Source organism: Fistularia commersonii, chromosome 6, assembly GCF_037954325.1.
Source record: "Fistularia commersonii isolate RoL2024-O1a breed Wild chromosome 6, RoL_Fcom_v1.0, whole genome shotgun sequence".
Classification (NCBI taxonomy): Eukaryota; Metazoa; Chordata; class Actinopteri; order Syngnathiformes; family Fistulariidae; genus Fistularia; species Fistularia commersonii.
The window spans coordinates 12,711,826-12,736,197 of NC_141289.1; the positions used below are offsets into that span (position 1 = coordinate 12,711,826).

A 24,372-nucleotide genomic window follows, 5' to 3' on the forward strand; every position below is an offset into this window, starting at 1 on the left:
CACTATTTTCTGAAGCAAAGTCAAGAAATTGTTTAAAAATCATGGCATGAATTGAGAACAAATGACCTAAAAAATTGAAAATAATTTCCAATATAGAGCTATACATTTTCAAAGCAGCTCCCTAATAAAGCCAGTTTTTTTTTACACTGGCAATCAATATATACAATAACATAATATAATTTGCTTCCATCTAATTGAGGAAAGAACCTGCAACTGGGGATTCGCCGCATCCCGTTGTCTGAAACCACCAGACGAAATCAGAGGGCAAAGAATGGATAAAGACTTTGGATTGAAACTGCACCCTTGTGAAATAAAACGCCCAACGCAACAAACCCAGAAGCTCCTCCAAACATTAAAAGGAGACACAGAGATGGGGTTTTTCTATTTACTGATATGAGAGGCTGATAATTACCACAAACGTGTGTGGAGGGTAAAACAGTAATAGTAAAATACAACACTGTCTTTTAGTTTACTATGAAATGCCATTGATCAGTTCAGTGAGAAGATTGCTGTATGTACCAAAGACACTTGGTAGCAAACACTTAAAACCCCCCCGGAATCCTTATTCAGCAGTTCTGACTAGACTGACACAACAGGCTAAATGCAGCAAACACTGAATCAAATCCTCCAATAATTTCCTCGTTTTTTGAAGAACCTTGAGAGAGCTTGAGCGCTATTTCCTCTGCATCTGCAAAGAAACCATTTGAGATGCACCCATGAAAAGTGTCTGATGGTGGCAGTTCCAAATGCTTTCTTTACAGTCTTAGCTGCTAGTCACTGAATGTTACAGATCTCTCAGAATAAAATAAAATAATATCGTGCTTGTTGATTGGTCGACTATTTTCAAGTATTTCTGCTTATTTCTTATTTTCCGGCAATGTTTTGCGGATTTAAATTTGTAATTGCTTTTTCTGTTTTCCTTTTACATTGAAAACAATCAAGTGAAACTACAGGGAAAAATAATTCGTAAATGTATTTACGAATGTGCCAGAACAGCAAATATTTCCCACGCTGTCTCGCACCGACCCCGGTTTGTTTTTGGATTGCGGACTATAAACTTCATTTTTTGCAATTTCTAACATTAAAAATACACAATACAACTTTTCTTTTGGATGAGTATCGACTAATTGCCAAGCCCTAGCATGCCTACTAAACCTGAAAATGTTAATTTACAGGAACATCCTATTGTAACAAGTGTTGAAGTCATAAAGAGATACGTTAAGTAAATACATCGACAATCCTTTTGTCAACAATGGGAAATCAAACGACAGCTGCAACAGGAGTTCCTACCCCCGTATGTAGACAGCACCTCCAGCGCTTCCTCCGGCTCCCCCGGCACAGACAGCTTCTCTCCCATCGCTTTCCGGGATTCCAAACCGCAGTGGACTCTCCTCTTCACATCAACTAGCGCTCCTAAAAGAGCAAAGAGACGATAAAACTAATAGCTTGAGCAGAACTGAGCCGCGACTGTACCTCAGCGACGGACTGTGTCGGAAGCCCACTGCAGGAGTAATACCCGGCCGAGGCACCGTCCATTTAATTTGGTCACTGGTGTGAATGTTGGGGGGACAAGGCACACAGACAACACAAGAAGAGCACTGAAAGCACTGCTGCAATTGCGTAACATTCAACCTAACAACATCCATACCTCTGCGGCGCAAACACGTACTTCTGTTTTTCCTGGTGTTAACAACATTACCAATGGTAATTTCATCTTTCCACTAAACCCGAGCTGTGTTGTAATTTAGATTAGCATTGGGAAGCATGTGGTCAAACTCGGGTCAACCTCCTTTGTTCAAAAAGATGCCAGATGGAACTTTCTTTCCTGATCGGAACACCAATGCTGTATCAGGAAGCTCCAAAGTAGAAACCACCTCCTGATCTTACAACATTCAGTAAACAAATTATGTCGCAGATGCATTTTGACAGATCGGATCCGACTATAATCTCACACAATAATTGTGTCTCAGTGAATTAATGCTCACTCTTCCAACATGTGGTTGGTTTGATTTTATCACCGAAATGCAATGCATGAGGTTGCAAAGTTGATCATATTAAGTCATTTGCAACATCAATATTTAATCTCACGCACACACACACACACACAGCTCTTCTCATAGGACAATCAAAAGAAAAAACTTGTCAAATCCCACATCTAATTACCAGCTTCTCTGACAGTGGTTCCTTTCATTTCTTTGACAATAGAGCAGCATGCCCTTAGTCATAAGGACAGTCTTGTGACGTGGTGATATGCCAGGCTAAATAAAGACCAAGACCAGTTCCACATGCAACACAATGTGACACCTCCGAAACAGCCAAGTTCACGGACACAGGCGATGTCCGGTGATGGCAGACGAGAAAATCTCATCATTTTCTGGACGTGTTTCTTTTCAAGGAAAGCTTAGCGATCTATCCAACAATCTCTGTGTACAAACTATCTGCAATAACAATAACAAAAATATAGTAGGAGAAAATACAAATAGACATGATAAATAAATATCAAGGGATCAAAAAGGTAATCTCACTGAAATTGCATCATGAAAGTCTCTTTCAACAGTGAAACTTATCACCAGATAACCGAGCCTTTCCTTGGTGTTGTAATCTAATTGTTTCTAAAATGATGGCACGATGACAAATGTAGTCTGGAAAATTAATCACCTTGAAAGTCAACAAGTGTTGACAGTAAAATAGGCGAAAAATCAAATTGGAAATAAAATACAAGCATTCATCTACTTATCTGTCAGATATGTTTTGAAGAAATTATCGAAAACTAATAAGAGAATGATTGTAATAATTTGATGAAATATTTTGCATTTTCTAAAATACTTACCTTATTCTTAAAGGATGAGTGATGCTGCCAGATTTCTTTTATTTATTTTCCGATTAACACTGAATCGAACCTCTTATCGTGCTGGACCCACACACTTTCAATTTAATTTTGTTGGGTGTTTGATATTGTTTTCTCCTATTTCCAAGCCATTAAAGTTTACGCCAGCATTTTAGGTTGACTAAAGCTCCTAAACAGATGCAGGAATGTGTGACTCGATATTCAACACATTCAACATTAACAGCAATGGCACATGTTACAGACTCCCCTGGAGAAGAAGAATTAAAAAGTCACTTCTTGATTCAATGCCCTCTTTCTAATCTTATTTCCCTTTCTGTCTTTGTATCTGCACAACAATCTACACAGGTTAATCACATTTATAGCAGCACATACATAAACAATGGGCTTCTTGAGCAATATTGCAGCGTAAAATCATACATTTGAATGAATTGACGTGAAATTAACGCGTAAGTAAATAAAAAAAAAAACAAGCAAGTGTGAGCAGTTAATGCTTGTCTGTCCACAGTGAGCGTGAACCCATCTATTTCCCTGCGCTATCTAATGTCCTTATGCAGTGAGTGGTAAAGTGTGCCTACCGGCAGAGGTGCGCTGTCTCCGTGCACAAACAACCTGCACGACACAAAATGTGATTCTCGTGCGATTCAGAAGTTGAATTGGAGGATTTAACCTGCGAGCTGCTCCGCCCTCCCAATTACAGCTCTTGTAGATGACTGGCTTCCTCCTCCTCTATTCGTCCGCTGGGCGGTTTTGGTGGTTATTTCCAGGGTTTCTCCAAGCCTTGGTGATGTGTCTGTGCAGGGCGCATGTAGGCACACCCCTTTCGCGTTTCCTGTGTAAAAATAAATGTTTAATATGAAAAATCATAAAAAATGGACAAATTAAAAACACGTAAAAAAAATGCAAATTTTGTTTTTTACTGTAACGATAAAAACGCAGCTGTCACGACACATGGGAGTGAAAGGAAATATTAATATAAAACTGAAAATACACATAGACGTGTATACTTTTTTGGGGGAGGGTAACTTCAAACTCATTTTGAGCTGTTTCTCCTTAAAAGAGAACTGAAAGTTGAATCAGGCGAAATGAGTTATAGAATCAGGAAGTGAGAATGTCGGGAAAATAAAGTGGGGGTATGTTTTGGATGAAGCGCTGGGACGACCGATAATGTTGTTATTAAAAGAGGAGTGAAACTGAGGATAATATCTGGCCCAGCCTTCATGCCATTTCCTCCCAAATCCTCCCACAGAGAATAATGAGCATATCTGGTGTTGACAATCTGCATTTTGCACAAGTTACCTTCATACACCAAGACAAGAAGTAATAGAGGAATTTAAATGAACCAAGTTTATAATTGCAGTACAAGATATACAACGCAACATAAAAAGTGGCCAATCTACAAATGTATTCTTCTAAACTTCTTCTGATATTTTTTTTCATGAAGTTGTAGCTCCTATTTTCTTACATCAAATCAACTTTACGTTTTAAATTTAAATATATACAATGAGGGCCCTCCACAAGAAAAGGAAGCGTATTGAAATCTGCTGGTGGACAATTAAAACGAATAGTCTGACATCTAGTGGTGTGAAATAGAATTACACAAACTAACTTGGATCGACATGAATGGAGTTGGAAGTATTGTATAGAGAATAAATGAACGTGGATTAGGAATTTTGCAATAAAAGAGGTATTGCTGACCTATTAATGGCATTTTCAAAATTCAAAATACTCGGAAAAGCAAGACGAATGGCACTTAAGACAAGTCTAACGGGTTTACACCGGGTGACGCAGGCCGCTGGGAGGCGACACACACAACTATTTCAATAAGTACATCTCGTCAGTGCGGATATTTCAGTGTTCCTGGATATAATGCACATTTTTTGGGGGGGAGGGCATCCGAATTCCCATCGGAGGGGCTTCTTTCACTAGACTTTCAGTGCAGGGGCTTTGCAATTAATCTTAAACGACTGGCTGTAATTTGAAGTCAGCTTTCCTTTTATTTAAGGACACTTGTATTTAGAATATTTTGAAGACCCGCACTGGTGCACAAAGCCCCCGCGTCAGACCCACGACATTCGGTGAGTGAATCCACGCCTTGCGCCAACTCTGAGCCGCCAACAGCCACATTGCGCGTCTCCACGATTAGCGTTGTAAAGTTTGCAATTGAATTCGAGGAGAACCGGAGATCAGACATTACTTCCCTTCAAAGTCTTGTTTCCAAATTTTGAGCGCACGGCACAAACGCCGTCAATTAAACTACTTTTTAAAAGGTATATTTTAAATATGTGATTATTACTATTTTTTTAATAATTTCTGAATAGATGTGCGGGGTTTTGGTGTAACAATATTAAAAGTTGTTGACTTCCAGGTATATATTCATGTGATCACATACAGTTCATGCGAATGGGGTGTCCTCCTGAACTTTTTTTTATAGAAAATATAAATTCTTAACGATACTTTTGCTCTTGTTGTCTTACAAATGGACTTTAATACTCCATGTAACGGTCTGATTTTAATGCTTTTATTTTTAAAGGAAAAACCGGAAGTTAAAGCATCTCATTCAGGCGGACTCGACCATTTGCATCCCAAATCGCCTTATGGTGGTTTCGACTTCAACGGTCTTTCCATGTCTGCGGGAAATCGTCGTTTTTGAAGACTCAAAAGAAATCGGGATCCAGAGAATTGGTGGTACGGATATTTTTTTCCACCGGAGATTAACTGGGTTGTTCGTGAAGAAACCGTGCTCCGCTATCCGTTTTGAAGACACACTTCGTTCGCCGGTGAGTCGCCTCTCCCTAGAAGATGAGCCTTTCGCCCAACTTTGATGCAATAGCGGATATCCTCGTGTTCGAGCGATTCGTACCTTCAATGCGACCCGAAGGCCCGGGTTCGTGTTCCGTGAGGACGACCCTTGTAACTCTTAACTCTTTTTTTAAGACTCACCATCTCGATATATTTTGTCTTTTCAATCTCAAAGACGGTGTGCGGTTATCGTCTTTGCCTCGAAAACTTAAGTTGTACGCGGGCGGAAGCTTTAGCTAAGTCCGACCGTCCTGTGAGGTGGACTACACCCACCGTCCACATTTACCTCCAGATTATTACTATTACCTTTTTTTTGAACAATATACACATTTTTAAAGCATAAAAGTGTAAACACGATAGGGGCGCATATTTCCCTCAATGTTCTTTATTAAATCGACCATTTTTTTCATGTTTAACACAGCTGCTGCCGATGATTTGCAACCCACTGTCCCCGTTAACTTTATTGATCAATCAGAATGCTTAGTTGATCCCCAATTGAGAAATTGTTTCATTTTTTTATTATCAAGAAGAAGAACATAAAGATATTAAAGAAATAGTAATTGGGTTGTACTCTAACGTAAAACAACTGTCTAGGCAGCCAAAGTTCGGAGCTACAAGCGTGCTTATTCCTCATGAGGGATCAATATCCGACATGTATATCGTTTAGTGGTGGTTAGAGTTTGTCTTTCCTCTCACCGCAGTGATCTGGTCATTTCTTTGACTCTTTCGTTACTCCTGATCTGGGCTTTTTATTTCTTCGATGACCAAAATGGGAGTGAAGCGCGTCGACGAATCACTGTCGGCTCCTGAACTCCACGCATGAGAACAGCGATAACTCACTGTTCACCCTGAGGAGTGCGGGGCCACTTGCATCACACACAGCACGAATTTTGAAATGATTCAATTTTGATCAAGGTTTTAATTGTATTTTTTCTTAAAAAAATATTTCAGTGAGAAATTAGTTTGTCAAAACAAATATAGACCAACACTGTTGAACACAAGGTCTGGGCAGTGAAAGATCAATAAATCTGATTTGGGTCTAACTTAAGTTACTTAAACAATGTCAGCGTCACAGTGTCTCACTCCCTGTAGGATTCTGGGGTTTTGTTGCCATTGTCTGCTTTTTAGACAGAAACCCTTGTAATTCCCTACGCTTATTATCTATCTTACAAACCGGCATTTTGTTGCACGCTCGGACCAAACAGAACAGCGCACTGATGTGACACATACTGATGGGAAAAAAATAAAAATAAAATCAAGTCTCATGTTGCAATGCAGCAAAGCGGTCCAAACGAAATAAGAAAATATTTTGATCATGTGTGACTTAGAGGTGATCACTTTACAGGTTTACTGAGTCAGCCCAGTAGAAATTTTACAACCTTTTGCCGCAGTGATGCACGGCTGCAGTCTATGTGCCTGAGGTTTGAGCTATTTTTGGGGGGGTGGGGGTCATATCCTAAGCATGACTTGTTTCTTTCCCTCTGCAGGCCCTGTGATACAGGTGGTGCCGTCCTGTGACGGATATATCTCCTCTCAGCTGTTGTATTTAAGGAAGAGAGGAAGCAAAGATGCCAAAACCGGTAAGAGGTTGTATGGAGATAGATTAGGGTTGGAAAGCAAAATGTTTTCTGCTATTTAGCAATTTCTGTTCTGTTTGAGAGAGAGCTGTGTGTCGGGGGGTGTCATCACCTAAGGTGGCCACCATCCATCTCAGTGTTTCACATTGATTAAACATTGTGTTGTGTATTCACAAGTTAGTTATGTTGTAGCCAATACTGGCTGGTTTCTTTCATGCCAAGTAGCCTTCTATAAACTGACTCGATTGACCTGCTTGCTTGTTATCCCAATAGTCGACACTGTTGTAGCTCAAAGCTACATTTTATCTTTCTGTGAAATAGCATTTTCATCCTCATGGCTGCTCCCACTCCTCAAAGGCCTCTTCCAAGTAAACAACGAGAATGTGAACTACTTGGCTTGCATGCCTAACAAATGCAACACTGTGGCCATTGTTGCTTGAAGGGTGGAGAAAATGCCAGAGTCCTGGGATGTGAACGGCATTGAAATGAATCCCTCCGTGACAGTCCAACTCCCACTGTTGTCATAATTCTTCTTCGTCATCAGGAGGCTTTGATAATTGTCAAAATATATCGTGTGTTTTACATGTGTATACTGTATAATTCCGATTTTTGTAATACATCAGTCATATCAATTTCCCCCCGTGACAAATTGGCCTATTGGGAGATTTTACCAAAACATGTAAGGTGACTTGAGTCTAAATGACAAGGATTGTTGAACTGTTCATGTTGGCTTGAAGTTAAGCAACTCCCTCGTCTGAAGAGGTCGGCGTTAGTGAGTGGGAGGTCTGAGAAGCTACAGATGAGTAACAGCTTGTTGATGTAATTTCTCTCGTCCCCAAACTCAGATAGTTCCCAGTCTCACCTGGTTGTGTGTATAATTTGTGTCTGGAACTTAGATCCTCCCCCATTGTGCTTTGCACTCAACTCATTTCTTCTGCATACTTTCAGCTACACTGCTCACTGTGTCATCCCTTTGCTATTGTTGTTGTGAGTTTGGTACAGATAAGTGCTAAGAATGTTGGGCTCTGGCATCAATCCCAGAGAAGGGCATTGCTGATCGGCCTTTCTGATGTTTCCTCTGTTTATTATGTTAGTGCCTTCGTGCAACAGGCTGTACTTTCTCCATCAGTTATTGTGCAGAACAGATGTCGATCTCAGAGGAGCAGCCAACCATCATCCACCGTCCTTGGGTTACGCATTTCAACCATAACAAGATAAAGATGCATTTCCTGAACAGAAACAATGGGAAAGTCTATCCGCATAAAAAGTAATTGAATGTATGTTGAAGTATCCAAAACTGCTGAAATGCAAAATCAGGCCATCTGAAACTGATAGTAATAAACATAAAAATGAGAAAGTGAAAGCCTATCAGCATGAAAAGTAGTTGAATGTATGTTGGAAGTATCCCAAAATGCTGAAACGCAAAATCAGGCCATCTGAAACTGATAGTAATAAACATAAAAATGAGAAAGTTGAAAGCCTATCAGCATGAAAAGTAGTTGAATGTATGTTGGAAGTATCCCAAAATGCTGAAACGCAAAATCAGGCCATCTGAAACTGATAGTAATAAACATAAAAATGAGAAAGTTGAAAGCCTATCAGCATGAAAAGTAGTTGAATGTATGTTGGAAGGCCATCCGACACTGATAATAATAAACTTAAAAATTAGAAAGTTCAGCAGATGAATCAGTGTAATTGGAAAAATCAAATGTATATGAAGAACTATAGAAAGGAGAAGCTGTGATGTCACAAGGAATTCCTGATGTCAATGTGCTGTCTGTGGGAGTTCAGGTGGGGCAGAGGATGCATGAAGTGAGGGTACCCTTGTGAACTTCCTCCTCTTCTAGTTTATTTCCTGTTTGCTGGTGTGGGGGGTTTCTATGTACATCCCTGTCTATGGGAGGAAAAAAAATTCAAGTGCAGAGGTAAGAATATTCGAATGACAATGTGAGAAAAAGCACATATTTCCTTCCTTAAGTGGTCCAAAAGATGTTATCATAATGGTTGTTATTGCTAAACATACCGAGATTAGCTGTGAGTAAAGATGTGAGTAAAGAGTTCTGATGTTAGTGACCTTCACATTCTGATTGGTAGTTTGACCCTTCACCTTGTTTTGTACACTGATCAACATCCTTGATCCATAGCACACACCTTTTTTTTCCCCTCTCCCCTCACTAAGTTAATATTGTAGTGCATCCTGTAAAATCAGTGGTCAAGAGTCTGTCTTTCCAGTTGTTGGCTTGACCCGATTAAGTAGGTAATATTTCCTCCTGTGAAAGGAATGTTTCCAACACTACATTCACCCTCCCTTCCTCTAAAAGACGAGCGGTTCTGTTTTTCAATTTTACTGAAGTCCCTTTCGAACACTCTTCAAGCTATTACTGTTCCACCCGTAATACTTGTAGTCTCAATAAAAATGCAAGGAAAGAAAAATAGAATGCTGTGCCTCCAAGTAGTCTGACACTCGACGTGTAAATCACTTTTAAAGTAGATTCGGCGACAAAGCCACAACCTCGACGGCCCTGCAGTGTTCCGTTTTTCACTTATAAACTTGTGTGAGTGAAATACCACTGCATTGTGTGGAAAAAGAAACAAGTCCCTCTTATCCGCAGAGTAGATTGATCCCTTGTCCCTGTAAACTGTATGACAGACCGCAAGGTGAACAGCAAAAATTATCCACGCATGAAAGAATCTGTGCCAAAAGGGTGTCTGTCCTAATTCATGTGACACGTAGTCAGGCTGTCTAAAATTACATGCAGCCGCAGCATTATTCAATTTCCTTTGGCTTGTTATGAACAGGAAAATCCATCTAGAGGTGTGGTTCTTATTATTAAAATATCAAGGGGAGGTGGGGGGAGTCCTCATTAAAAACATTTTTAGTGATTCCTCCTACGCTCTTGTTACTCCTTCTATTCCTTGCTCCTTCTGTGGCCTGCCTCACCCTGCAGGGGGTTTAATCAGAAGGACAGACAGCTGCTTGGATCCCAGCAGGCTAGATTAGCAGCTCTACTGATTGAAGTGTGTGTGTGTGTGTATGTCTTGTGGCCTCTCCCTACCAAAGCTCCTGTAAACAGCTTACAGTAACTTAACAGCTGCACATTTAACAAGGGGCCTATCTGAATGAGAACTCAACTTTGCAACTGAAATGGAGAGGGGGATTTAGAAATAACCCAAAGGGTCATCGAAAAAACAAAAAAGAACATAAATTCAGCCACTGCATTGACTTACTATGGACACAATTTCAGACATGTTTCCCATTTGAATTTAGAGCACTGTTTCAATAATCTTCTTGAGTTGCTATTAAGCATTTCAGGCACACATCGGGAGAATGTCTGGTGTGTTGACTCCTCTTGAAAACACTTGATATGATTGGCTCCTCGGTAAAATATGCAGAAAGCAGGACATGATGTGGTTTGTAATTTGGTCATGAAAAATAGCATATTGCTGTTCTTTTTAATTTACCCCCCCCCACTGACCCGGGTTTACAGAATATCATTGTCTCTCCACTTCCATTTTTATCTTGTTGTCCTTAAATTTCTTTTTCAAAGCACGCTCCCTTGTATACTGTAAAATATAAAATAGTACAAATAACACAAATAACCTATTTTTTTACATCCAGGCTTGTCCCTATCACAGAATTTTAAAACAGGGCTACTTTATACAGAAATTTGTTACATTGTGTGTGTGTGTGGGGGGGGGGGCATATCTGCATATCTTGCTGTGCACCTAGAACATGGACTTGGGATAAAGTCGCTTTCCACTTTGGCAGGCCTCACTTCCATTGCTGTTAGTCTTGACTTATATATTTAATTTTAAGGTCAGTGCATTCATAAACAATTAGAAAAAATTGTATTAGTATTTTATCTGCCGTAGTTTCAGTCTTCAGTTCATCCAGAGAACGAGGGAGGTAAAGTTTAATACAATGAACAAAGTAAAAAACAGCAACCACAATCCACAGGCCAATGATTACACAGATGGAGAGCAGGTAAACACTTACAGTTTGGTTCACCATCTCACACCTCGCTGTTTCCTGCCATCACTCAATGCTAAACATAGATTGTGATGATGGTTTTCCTGGTTAGAGCTTTGAAGTTTATCTCTGGTTTGGAGTACATTTTGACAGTGACTACGATGACGCAAGTTTTTTCTTTGCTGAGGTCTGCGTATCCCGTTACACCAATAAATGTTGCGATACAAGGATGAGCAAAAGGTGTTCTCTCAAAACTCCAATTGTCAGTGATGTGATGAATGTGATTAGCTGTGCTGGTGCTTTGGCATGTTGTTGTTGTCGTGCCCCCCCCTTATTGCAGGAGAGAGGATTAACTGACCGTCTGGTCCATACAGGATTCTGCCTTGGTCCATTATATGGGTGGCAGTGTTTTGGCAGAGGCACATATGCAGCATACAGGATGGCTCTTTCACAGCTGACTGCTGATGGCAGGCAGGCCTCACACTAACACAGAAGGAGACTGGAACTTGGAAATTCAACTCAGTGCTACCCTCTCATATATTCTCCCTACGCAGCCACTCTTAGGAGTAGTTGTAATTCAGAGACAAAAAGGACAATGAAAAGCTTATTTTGTCGATGTGGCTTTTGACAGACATGTCTTTTGCCCTTAAACATTGATGGAATTTGTATCCTTAAATGCTCTGCTTTACAAGGCTTAAATTTTAGGTATTAGAATTGTATGAATTAGATGAGATAGTTGAGAAATTTGTCCCTCACAAGGCCGTTCTTTGCCCTTCAAGAACCGTCGGACTGTTGTTGAACGTCAGTAGGTTTAGTAGACAGAGTAGCACAACACCACAGTGTTAAGTTTCAAGGCCCTACTTCAGAGGAGGAGTTGAAAATTGACAAATAGGGAAATCCGTAAATAAAGTCCTTTTCCTGGCACAGCAAACTCGTGCAGGACAAGAGATTTAAAGGAGAGGGACAGGCATTTCTACACTTCTGCTAACTAATTTTGTGCTGCAGTATGAATCAGGATTTAAACAGCATTTAAGACATTTTTATGAGTTTGTTTAAGTAATCAATTGTCTCAATGATTTCCCCCCCCATCCAAATGCTTGGATGTGCTGCAGTAAGTGTAACATTGTAATCACTCCCAAAGAAACAAAAACTCAGTCAATGAACAATGAAATACAAAAAGACAGCTGTTAACAGAAAAATTCCTTCTTACCCACAATTGTGTGTGTGTGTGTGTGTGTGTGTGTGTGTGTGTGTGTGTGTGTGTGTGTGTGTGTGTGTGTGTGTGTGTGTGTGTGTGTGTGTGTGTGTGTGTGTGTGAGAAATGACATAGTATTTTTATTGTCATTTAAACTCTCAAATTCTTACATAAGTTACTAACTATTGATCCTTTTGTCATATTTTCTCTGTACATTGGTTTCCTTGAGTATGAAAGCAAGTTGCGTAGTGTTTGCAAATTTTTCTGTTTGTCCCTGAAGAGCTTTGATTCTTAAAACAAATTTTCTACATTTTCCCTGAAGAGGTTAACTGCTTCTGTTTCCTGTTTTCTGCTGAAATCTCTTTGACAGCGTTTCCCCTATAACAGCAGAGCCCTTCACCCAGGTACTGCTCTCCGAATCCACCTCCTGCCCCAGTTGATTTCCCAGACAGGGATTAAGCCTTGTTGACCTGGACTAAAAATAAAACAGCTCTTTGTGTGGTTTCCTCACTGAAAGATTGATTGGCGCCAAACAGAGATATAAAGTAGCACAAAGTAAATGTTTTAAAAAGTTGCAGAAGTTTTTTTATTTTTTTGGTTGTTTTTTCATTTTTAAATGGCTGCGGTATCTGGCAAAATTTTATAACTTAGTCGCTTAAAGACAATCTTATTTTCTACGCTGAAGTTTCCAATATTCCAGACGAAATGAGGCTTGGCAGGCTGTCACATTGAAGAAACCAACTGTGTGGCCATGCCTTAGTGTTCATGTGGGATAATTGGGGACGAAGTGCTGCAAGTTTTCATGGGCAATTAATAAGAGCGAGGTGGGTGTTAAGACTTTTTCATGGCATGAGAGTGGGGGGGGGGGGGGGGGGGAGTTTCCTGCTCTTTACTATTTAGGCATAGATTTCATAGGTTACTCATGGACAGTTTGAGAAAATCGTGGATGAATGATGGAATGTTGGTCCAACAGTTGATCAAAAATGTACAAATAACTAATCTGGCCTCGTTCAGCGATTTTTGAAATTTTACCTTTGCTTTAACACATTTGCCTCTGCTTTTACACACAGCTAAGCTTGTAAGTGATTCTGCATGCAAGCCATTGGGAATTTTTACTGAAGACAGCAAAAACCCTGGTGTCTTCGCTGACTAAGCTGACCTGTTGCAGCACATACATGCATTGTGAATTGCTGAGACTTGGCCTCTAATATTTTTATCATGTCTCATCTCGCTTTAAAAAGAATTTATTGTATTTTCATTATCAAGGATCGGTTCTTAGCAAGTCTTGTGGGGGGAGGGAACTTAAGTGATGAACATTTTCCAGCATGATTTTTAAATGATGAAATTTACAAATCCGATAATAAAATAACTTGCAATATGATGATATGCAGTATGACAAACCATATCACAATTTACGTATCATTCAAAACCAATTGTGCATTAAAGGTTTTCTTAAAATCATTCTCCATAATACAAGCAGAGATGCGGGGGAGGTGAGAGGGAAATGCAGAGTAAGCATTCCTGAGGTTTTATGTAAAACGTGGAGAGGAAATGGATGATTCATTTCCTCAGTTCCTTCTGTTTTTCCCCCTTTTTTGTATGGTTGACTCATCCAAAGCAAACTCACTGAAACTTGATATCGGAGAGTGTACTATGATCACCACCCCCCTCCTCCCTGCACTCTTGCAAACATTTTGCTTTTGCAACCTTACTCTCATCTTACTTTTCATGTTCCTCTGTGCCTTCCTTCCACTGTTTCCTGTGTGAACCAACTCTGAGGCAACACTCACTTATCAGTACATATGGAGGAGTGTGTGTTGGGGGCGTGACAGATACCTAGCATATCAACCCCTTTCTGCTCTGTGCCATCAGCTGCTACTAGTTCCACTGCCAGTTCTGAGTTTTTAACAAGAGTACAGCCAATGAGAGTTTGCCCCTCTTCTCCAACCCACCAGAGAGCACCGTGCAGTGTTTGCTGTCATTGGAAAGTTGGAGCTTGGTTTGGTGGGGAGTGAAGAGGTTAGGATGGAGAGAGAGCGAAAGAGACGGCATTCTATACAGTTTAGGATGTACAGAAGTACAGCCATTCAATGAAAACTAAGCGGAAATTTGCGAATTCCCTGCGCTATTGTAGCTCAACTCTGGAAAAAAAATAGATGCATAATAATTAACAGTTTATATTAAAACATTACGGGGGGAAATTTAACATAGTGCTCATTGTTCATCAATCTGACCCACTGTTAATGACAAATACAGCAGTGTAATATTAATGGCAGTATTTTAAAATGCCTCTTAAGATCAGCATGTTCCAACAAAAACCTGCCTCCAAGCTGTCTGTCTTGCATAAGGCCTCAGGCTCAGGTTTGAGTCAGAATTTGTTGTCGTCTATGTAATTGCCAGCCTAGGATTTTGTGTGTGCGCGTGTGCTGTATTTTTTACTGTCTAAAGTTGCTGTGTCTTAGAAGTGACAGACAAGGAACTTGAAATTATCATATATCTTTTTACGTGTACTACGGATACTAATCAAAGTTGGGTTGTTACTTCGGAGACATTCTCCCTAAAGTTTTGGTTTCTTATGAAATTGCTTTGGCTTTTGGAAAAGACATCAAATTTTCCTTGTTATTTTCATTGTTTTCCTCTTAAATAGCCAAATTTTGTGATTGGAGGATACGTTTTCAATTCCCAATATTAGGAGTTGATAGGAAGCTGGAGCTATTGATAAAATTTGCACCTCAGAATGAACAGTTTGCTACCTTTCTTTGTACCTCACTTGGTACCAGTGAGATTAGTGGACATTTATTTGAGATTACACAGAAAGGTGGTAGAATCCTAATGAGCTCAATGTATTTAGCATTTGGATTTAAACGCTCTGCCTGTGTGTTTAAAAACTGAACTTGTTTCCATGTGTGTTATTTAGATCAATGTCCGTGTGACCACCATGGATGCTGAGCTGGAGTTTGCCATTCAGCCGAACACCACTGGAAAGCAGCTCTTTGATCAGGTCACTATCAAATTAATACTGTATTATTGTATATTATTTTAATAGTAGTAATAATATTGTTATGTTATATTGTTTAAGTATTTAATTGCTTAATTCATTTTGTAGTTTTGCTCATAATACTTAGGGTGGATTAATAACACTGATTTCAAAACTATTAGGAAAATGCAACCACTATATCTCCTCCTTTGAACATATTCCGAATATTATTCTACTCCACTGTTGCTCCCATTGGGATGGGATTAGCTTTCAGATTTACAAAGGACTATTGGATCAACAACAGGATCTTCTGTCAACAATTTACAGGGCCACGGAGTCTAATACCTCAGTGGTGCTGAAATGGGACCAACATGTCAAAATAGTAGCAATGACTCAGATTTGCCTGTTTTTTTTTTTTTTGTTTGTTTTTTTTTCAAAATTAGCAGAAATCTAAATGAGACAACTATTATTTCAGCTTCTGTCCATCATGTTCTATCTTGGTTCTGTGTTTTTAAATACCTGCAGGCTTTGAGGTGTAGTTTTTTTGTGTTCTTAGGTGGTGAAGACAGTGGGGCTGCGGGAGGTCTGGTTTTTTGGTCTGCAGTATGTGGATGGCAAGGGATACATCACCTGGCTCAAACTAAATAAAAAGGTGAGTCCTAACCTGCTTTAATTTTTTTCTCCCCAAAACACTTCTTCACCAGTGCTCTGTTTTTTTTATCTCTCAGCATCCTCTTTGCTTTGTCAGTGGCTTTTACTTTGACAGTCTGTCTGTTGTTCTTTCATCTACTGTTTGTTGTGTGTCTGGGACTTGCCTAGAAGCTCTGCTGTGATCTCAATCCTCAGATGTGGACCTTTAACACACTTAAACACAGACACACATGCCATTACAGTGTCTTTTTCAGGGCATGAATAACAAAAAAAAACTGTGTATCTGTTTCTCCCAACAGCTGTGACCTACTGCAAAGTGTTCTATGAAAGTGGTTTCTAAGTAGCAAGGCTCCAGAGCATGTGTCCTGGCCAGCTTGCTGGCATATGTCATTGCATATGGAAATATCTGCCCTCACTGACAATTAACTCATTATTGCACCAACTGTGGAATATATTTAAGACTGTGTGTGTGTCGCATTGTGCAGGTAACCCAGCAAGATGTAAAGAAAGAGAACCCTTTGCAGTTTAAGTTCAGAGCTAAATTCTTTCCTGAGGATGTTTCAGAGGAGCTCATCCAAGAAATCACCCAGAGACTATTCTTCCTGCAGGTAATCTGCTGTCTGGCATTATATTTTTAAAAATGACCAGCATTGTTTGTGATTTTTCCCTGTCATTCATTTAGGTGTTTTTTTATACTCGTACTACAGTATTTCTCTCAAACTATTGAATAAAAATGTTAAAAGAAAATATTGAAAACACTGAGTAAGTGAAAATATATGTGTTACATGTTTCCTTGCTGTTCTGCCAGGTGAAGGAGGCCATCTTGAACGATGAGAACTACTGTCCTCCTGAGACAGCTGTATTACTAGCTTCATATGCTGTCCAGGCCAAATACGGAGACTACGGCAAAGATGTCCACAAGCCTGGCTACCTTACTCATGACAGACTGCTGCCACAGAGGTATTATTGTCCAAAATGATGACATAAGTTAAAAATTGCTGGGGTATAAATAATTAACTGTTACAATAGGTCCCTGTGGGCTTCATTCAACAAATCGGTGGAACACTTAAATACATCTCATTTCCTACCGGGATTTTCCAAGATTTCCTCCAGAGGAAACCGTGCTATGCAGGTCGACATTCTTTCAGATGAAGTCATGGCGTTTCATATGTTTATTCATGCAGAGTACTTGAGCAGCACAAGCTGACTAAGGAACAGTGGGAGGACAGGATACAGACTTGGCATGAAGAACACAGAGGAATGCTCAGGTGTGTCAAACATGCCCCATTATGTTGCTTACTGGAGCCCCCTTTAACCTTCTCCAGGCAGATGTTGCAGATTTGCGACAGCTAAATGCTACTTAGCTAATTACGCCACAACTTAATTTGAGCCTGAGAGGGTTAAGGGTGACAGACTGTGTATATGGCATCCTGTTATGTGATTTGAAAATGTTAATTTATTTCCTTTCCAGAGAGGGATTCTTGAAAATCTACTTTGAATATGGAATTTTATTCTATGATCCTGCAAATATTTTTTTCTCTGATTTCTGAATGAATCTGATAAAATTATTCTTCCTTGCCAGAGAGGACTCCATGATGGAGTACCTGAAAATTGCCCAGGACTTGGAGATGTACGGGGTCAACTACTTTGAAATCAAAAATAAGAAAGGCACACAGCTATGGCTGGGCGTGGATGCCCTCGGCCTAAACATCTATGAACATGAAGACAAGTAAGGGTCTCACATGCCAATTAATTTATTGCTTTCCTTCACAAGCAATTAGTTATCACTCGGGAAAAATAGGAATTATAATTGCATTCTTTGATTTATTTGTTCATTAAAAAGGTGTGTAGTAGAAAATAATTTTGCAGCAAATCTGATAATAGAATGATAATTTGTCATTTCCATTCTAAAGTGACTGAAATTTTGTTTTTAATGTTCTTAAATCACATATATAATTGATTTTTTTTTTTTTGAGAAATAGAAAACCATAGCTTTGATTTATTTTTAATTCCTTTTCTTTTTTGTAATCAAAAAATAAGACAATGAAAGCCTTTGCGTGTAGGATTAGTATATATGATTTCCAGGCACTCAAACCAATTTCTGTAGAAATGAATTTGTATATTATTTTTGATGAAAATCAAAATCGAAAGAGGCTGTTTTCTTGACTTGCTTTAAAAAGTTTTTGTGTGTGTGTGTGTGTGGGGGGGGGGGGGGTCTTAATTACTGTCTGTTTTAAGTTATTTAAGTTACACACACACACACACACACACACACACACACACACACACACACACACACACACACACACACACACACACACACACACACCCCGTGTTTAAGAAAGAACTAGTCTTATTCTGCACCATACCTGTTGCATGTCTTGTCTGCCTTTCTGCTTTGCTAATCATTAATTTGTATAAGTAGTGTCCTTCGTGTCGAGGTCACAGTGGAAAAGCCAGCATGGAATAGTTTCTTTCTCCCTGTCTGCCAACTTCCTGGTGTAACTCTCCCTTGTTATGACAGTATCTGCCTTTGAGTTATCTATTAGGAATATGTGATCTTGAGTTCTCATCATAGCCTGCAGTGATCTGCTCTCTTTACACCGCTCCTGTCTGCCAATTGGATCTTATTCAACAAGTGCCTGCAAGGCACCCCGGTCATGCCGCACATGTCATTGTGGAGTTTAGGAGTTTAAAAAAAGAACATCTATCTCATTTGATTTCTTTTATTCAGACTGACCCCAAAGATTGGCTTCCCATGGAGTGAGATTAGGAACATTTCTTTCAATGACAAGAAGTTTGTCATCAAACCAATTGACAAGAAAGCACCTGTGGGTAACCTGTACAATGACAGCAACTTTGAGAGCTTTGTCTAGGCACTGAACATAGCCGGCCTTACCATAATCATCTTCTTTTATTCTTGTAAACAAATGAAGGACTTTGTGTTTTACGCTCCACGACTACGTATCAACAAGCGTATTCTGGCACTGTGTATGGGTAACCATGAGCTGTACATGAGGAGAAGGAAGCCTGATACCATCGAGGTACAACAGATGAAGGCTCAGGCTCGGGAGGAGAAGCACCACAAACAGATGGAGAGGTACATCACAACAACACCAACATCAACTCCCAAACTGTACACATAAGTTCATCTGTAGATAAGCATTCTTATGAAAAAAAAGATATTTTTTTCCCTTTTTGATCAAAGCTTTTCTATTCAGAGTTTTTTTTAAACAGCAGTTCTTCTACATTTCAAAAAATAAAATCCATTCATTAATTAATAACGCTAGCAAGTTACATTCAAGATAAATTCACAGACTATGAGCTCAGAGGATATTGATTGTACATTGTTATCGCTCAAGTGTGAATATTAGGGCAAAAAAAGATCAAGTATCGGCTGTTTAGGTAGGTAGAAGCATGTCCACTGGGGGGCAGTCTTGCCTCTCACCTACATGAGTGAGACAGATGTACAGACAGTGTACCAGGACTTTTCTATTTGTATGTTTATTTTGTGTTTTGTATACTTGTTTTGTATACTCGACAGCTCGTGGTTTATGTTTCTCTATAATTTATTGCCATGTGAAACTAATTACTCTCATGTCTCATTGCAAAACCTGTCAGGGCCCAGTTGGAGAATGAGAAGAAGAAGAGAGAGCATGCAGAGAAAGAGAAGGAAAGGATAGAGCGTGAAAAAGACGAGCTCATGGAGAGGCTGCGACAGATTGAAGAACAGACAATGAGAGCCCAGAAAGGTACCTAACTATCTGTCTCTGACTGCTAATCAATATTTATGTCACATTCACAACATGTTTTGGAAAGGACAATTTCACTTCAACATCTGTCAAAGAGAGCTCAAATTGATAAACTATATGTCAGTCACATACATTTGTGACTCTACAGGGACTCAATCAGTACAGATCATTCTATTATGAAATCCAAGGAAATGGTATTTAAACGCAGTGTGTGTCATCTACCACAGAACTTGAGGAACAGACTCGCCGGGCCATGGAGCTAGAGCAGGAGAGAAAGCGGGCAAGGGAGGAGGCTGAGCGACTTGAGAGGGAGAGGCAGTCAGCTGAGGAGGCCAAGGCAGAGCTGGCAAAACAAGCCCTCGACCAGCAGAAGAATCAGGAGCAATTGGTGTGTGTTTTTGATTTGTTTTTTCAATGCAGGACCTTGATGCACACTTGTTCTTTCATTGTAACTTTCTTAAATGAAAGCATGACAGAGTGGTCCAATGAAATTCCAGGCTTCCGAACTGGCTGAATTCACTGCCAAGATCGCACTTTTGGAAGAAGCCAAGAAGAAAAAAGACGAGGAGGCCACAGAATGGCAACTTAAGGTACAGCGCCACTCCCTTTGGTTAAAATGCAAACACTTGTACAAAATTCCATCATTCTACAAACTCAAATCTGCATCAATACATTTTAAAACATGTCATGGTATTAAAATAAATCATATAGAATGACAGGGAGATGTAGGAGAGAAAGCCAGCCAAACACTGAGGGTTAATTTAGGAGTGATGGACAGCAGTAGAGTAGTAGCAGTAGGGGTGTCAATATTCTTTCCTGCTTCCTCTATAAATGTTGTTTTTTTTTTAAATGATCCTTAAGACCTTAAATTAGCGGTGCATAAACATGCAGAAACAGCCATTCTGACTCCTGATGTAAATTCTACTCTGTTCTGTTGTAATGGTGCCTGCCACACTGCCTTTCCTGCCTCCAGTACAATAACAGCATGTACAACAATGAATGTACTTTGTACAATAGTTTGTCTGATCGACAGTTGCTTCATAGTCAAGAGCAGATTTGTTTACATTCAGGGATTAATGTGGCAGGTACCCCCCCACCCCAGACACCCTGCTTGATTTTGTAATGATTTAACTCACTTGTTCCATGAGAGTCTGCTTTCATATGTCTCTGCGTTTCCATTTTGCAGGCCATTTCAGCCCAGGACGACCTGGAGAAGACCAAGGAGGAGTTGAAGACCGCAATGACAACGGTGCCAGCGCCTCTGAGCGGACATGCAGAGAGCGAACACGACGAGCAGGATGAGAACCATGCAGAGGCCAGTGCCGAACTCTCCAACGAGGGGGTCAGCCATCTCGACCTGCGCAGCGAGGAGGCACGAATTACTGAAGCCCAGAAAAATGAGCGGGTCAAGAAACAGCTGCAGGTAAGGGTGACAGCACTAGAAAAAGTGCCGCCAAAGCAATATACAGAGCTGCTTTGGGGGCGTTTTATTTGTTCTTGTCAATTTAAAATGTTATGTTGAGTTCACACAAGTTGCAGTTGAATTTTAATTTGATGTTAAGACACAATTAGTGAAACGGATTCAAATTTGACATCCAGTATATATGTAACCCAGTTTAAATTTGTTTACAAATTGAAAATTTATAAATTCACTAAATCCTGGTTTTTTTTCATTTGTTTGTTTGTTTTGTTTTTTTTGTCTCTTTTCTACTCTAACTTCTATCATCTCTCCCCAACATCCTGTCCTTCTGTTTGGTCTTTCAGACCTTAAGTTCAGAGTTGGCTGAGGCCAGAGACGAAACAAAGAAGACACAGAACGATGTACTACACGCAGAGAATGTGAAAGCAGGCCGAGACAAATACAAAACGCTGCGTCAGATCCGACAGGGCAACACGAAGCAGCGCATCGATGAGTTTGAGTCCATGTGAGGGTTGAACATCTGTCCCTTTGCTTCACATTCCCTCACGGGTGCCCTGTTGCTGAACGCGCCCCCTCTATAATGGCTGCTCGTTTTCCTTGGACAACTGATGCTGCCGTCCTTGAAATCCTATCAAATTGCAAATATTATTAAATCTCCATGTCAAACTGCCAAAGTTCAGGCCCTTTTCTCCATTCGTAAAGTTTTGGATATCTCCCTGATATGGAACTGCTTATGTGCCACTCTTAATGAGCAAGTTATTGTGCTGCAGACATGTAGTTCTCAAGTGAGAGGAAAAGAAACTCTTAAACCAAAATGCAAGCAGTTGGATTGTTTTAATTTCAGTAAATGCGGCCATAGGAACTTGCTTTTGTTTTTGTATTTGCTTAACATCATATATACAAAGCTTTAGTGTGATACCATGTCTTCGGTTAAAGATGATCTGTGCTCTCCTTGTTCTTAAGTATTTTTTTTCTTTGTTTGACTTGTTTTATTGATAATGCCCTATGTTTTAGTTGCCTGTACACTTTGAGGCTCAGTTAAGCCCTGGCTACAATAAGGACTGGAGTTTGGGAGAAAAATTAGGTCACCGTTTTCTTTAAGCACCGCAATGCTCCTATGCCACCTCACATTAATACATGTCGTGTTCTGATCCAGCGTATGATCTATTCAATGCTGGTTGATTTTGCTCTAATCCAAACTATATCTTCACAATTGTAGCTTTATACAATAGTTTACACTGCAGTATTTTTACAGTCTTAATTACAGACTGAATTTCAAAATAGCATTTTGAGGAAAAGAAGAAAACAAACTGAAATTGAGGTAAAATGAATCAACCCTTGTAGGGAAATGAGCCACTTGACTTGTTACACAGCAGGTTTTGATGGAGGAATGTAGCACAGGGGACAAAGGGAAAGTGTATTTTACATGCAGAGGTGATAGGATAGCATGCAGTGAGTTGCTCCACTGAGATATCGCCCTTCAGCTTTGAGTGTTATGAAAATAAGCTAATTGATCAGTGTATATGTGTGTGTTTTCCAGTTGCATCCCAGTGTTTCTTGCCCAGTCACTAGAGATGGTTTTCTCTGCCTGCCAGCTCACAAAGGAGCCCAGGACATGAAAAAGGCAGACAGATGAACAGATGAGTGAGCTGTTCGTCTGCCTGTCCCCGTGTGTGAATGTATGTGGAGCCGAACCCTGGCACCTCTCTGGCTGGGGAGCTTATGAAACCATCAGTCCCGGCCCAGGACAAATTTCTACCTCAGCAATGTTTGCAGTGGTGACTGACAGTCTAACGCTCAGGGTGCCCCACCCCTCGATCCCTCTGTTATGTCAGGGCTCAGTGTGGCTGTATGTTAGAAAAGATTTCAAGACACAGGGTTCAGGTTAAACATGCCTCAGATATCCATCTTTGAGAGGAAAGTGTTTCGTTATAAACCTGTTTACACAGTGGCTGTCCCTGCTGCTGGCCTTGTTACATATATCTCGGATCATTTAGGCACGAGAAAGATGAATTCAATTGCTCTGCAGATATTAAGACTTTATAAATAGGATTTTATAAGAAATTAAGCTTGGTCATTTTCCGCTCTGCAGACAGGGTTCTTTGGAGTTATAAATATTCAGTGGTAACTTAATGTGATCGGTAACCTCTGTCACAAGAGGCTCTTTAAAATTATGCTATGGCCTTCAATGTCTGTTAAGAACTTGTCTGTTACAGTCTCGTTTTATTGAGTTTACAGAGCTGAAATATATTTTAGGGGATGACACTCATGAGTTGACAAACACATGGGTGATAAGTAGTTATAAATGTGAAGGGAACGACCTAAAATCTTTGAAAATTCTCATTTAATGTCCTATTTGCTCAGACTTAAACTTTCCTCTGCTTTTTGTGGAATGGAAATTCTATCCCAGGATGCATTTCAGAAATAAGTTAACTTTTTTCTTTTTTTTTTTATTAATAATGTTTATGTTTTGCTATACTGGACAGCTGGCACAGGTTGATATTTTTTGATAGTTTTAAATTTAAAGCACTTGTATGAAACAAAGACAATGAAGCCTGCCATTTCTTTAAAATCAGTGTGTATTGGTGTCATTTGCCATAGCAGGTGAAAATGATCCTGTGCTTGTAGCCCCTATTTTTGTATTGAATTTGAAGACCTGAAACCAGCAGCACACATCACGACACTGGATTGCTTCATTGAAGGGGAAAACTCTTCTTGACATGCCCACCCCCCACCAAGCTCGTTGTTCAAACAACAAGGTTTCGGTTTGGACGCTATTCCATAAAATCAGAACATGATTGGCCCTTCTGTTCCCTCAATTGAAGTGTCTGTGACGATGCCTGCTCTGGCACCAGCTGTCAGCTGTTTTTTTTTTTTTTTTGTTGTATTTTCCTGTTTGCTCTTAACATTCATGTTATTATCCTTTGAATAGAATGTGCAGATGGATTGCAGCCATTTCATCAGTTCACAAATAAAGTTTTAAATTTAATTTTTTTTTTTTCTGACCCATTACTGTTCGATAAGAAAGGTAATTCAATTTTAATCAGTATAGATCAATTTCCCACACCGGAATTGTATTTATTTTGTCCTCAGTTGTCTCATTGAATATAAAACTGCTGATCTTGGCCTTTCAACATTTTATGAATGGGGTAAAAGTCTACACGTGGACTTGTCAGGGATCTT

General features: G+C 39.8%; 2 protein-coding genes across 2 annotated transcripts in view; one reads left to right on the forward strand and one right to left on the reverse strand.

The window, feature by feature from the left end:
* mcf2la (mcf.2 cell line derived transforming sequence-like a) overlaps window positions 1–1,699 on the reverse strand; it is a 49,724-nt gene extending 48,025 nt beyond the window's left edge. The window contains exons 1-2 of the mRNA XM_086148171.1: window positions 1,649–1,699; window positions 1,291–1,413 (exon numbers count right to left, since the gene is read on the reverse strand). Coding sequence (XP_086004297.1) covers window positions 1,291–1,357 — 67 coding nt within the window. The 5' untranslated portion in view covers window positions 1,358–1,413; window positions 1,649–1,699. The remainder of the gene's footprint in view (window positions 1–1,290; window positions 1,414–1,648) is intronic.
* A 3,719-nt stretch (window positions 1,700–5,418) lies between these two features.
* Window positions 5,419–24,176, forward strand: LOC147233397 (radixin-like). Its single transcript, XM_086148177.1, has 15 exons — window positions 5,419–5,625; window positions 7,135–7,227; window positions 15,307–15,390; window positions 15,923–16,018; window positions 16,503–16,625; window positions 16,826–16,977; window positions 17,202–17,285; window positions 17,600–17,746; window positions 18,752–18,848; window positions 18,954–19,117; window positions 19,639–19,769; window positions 19,997–20,157; window positions 20,267–20,359; window positions 20,956–21,192; window positions 21,534–24,176. Exons 2-15 carry the CDS (start codon window positions 7,216–7,218, stop codon window positions 21,696–21,698), a joined length of 1,746 nt encoding a protein of 581 aa, XP_086004303.1. The 5' UTR covers window positions 5,419–5,625; window positions 7,135–7,215; the 3' UTR covers window positions 21,699–24,176.
* Window positions 24,177–24,372: the final 196 nt, after the last annotated feature.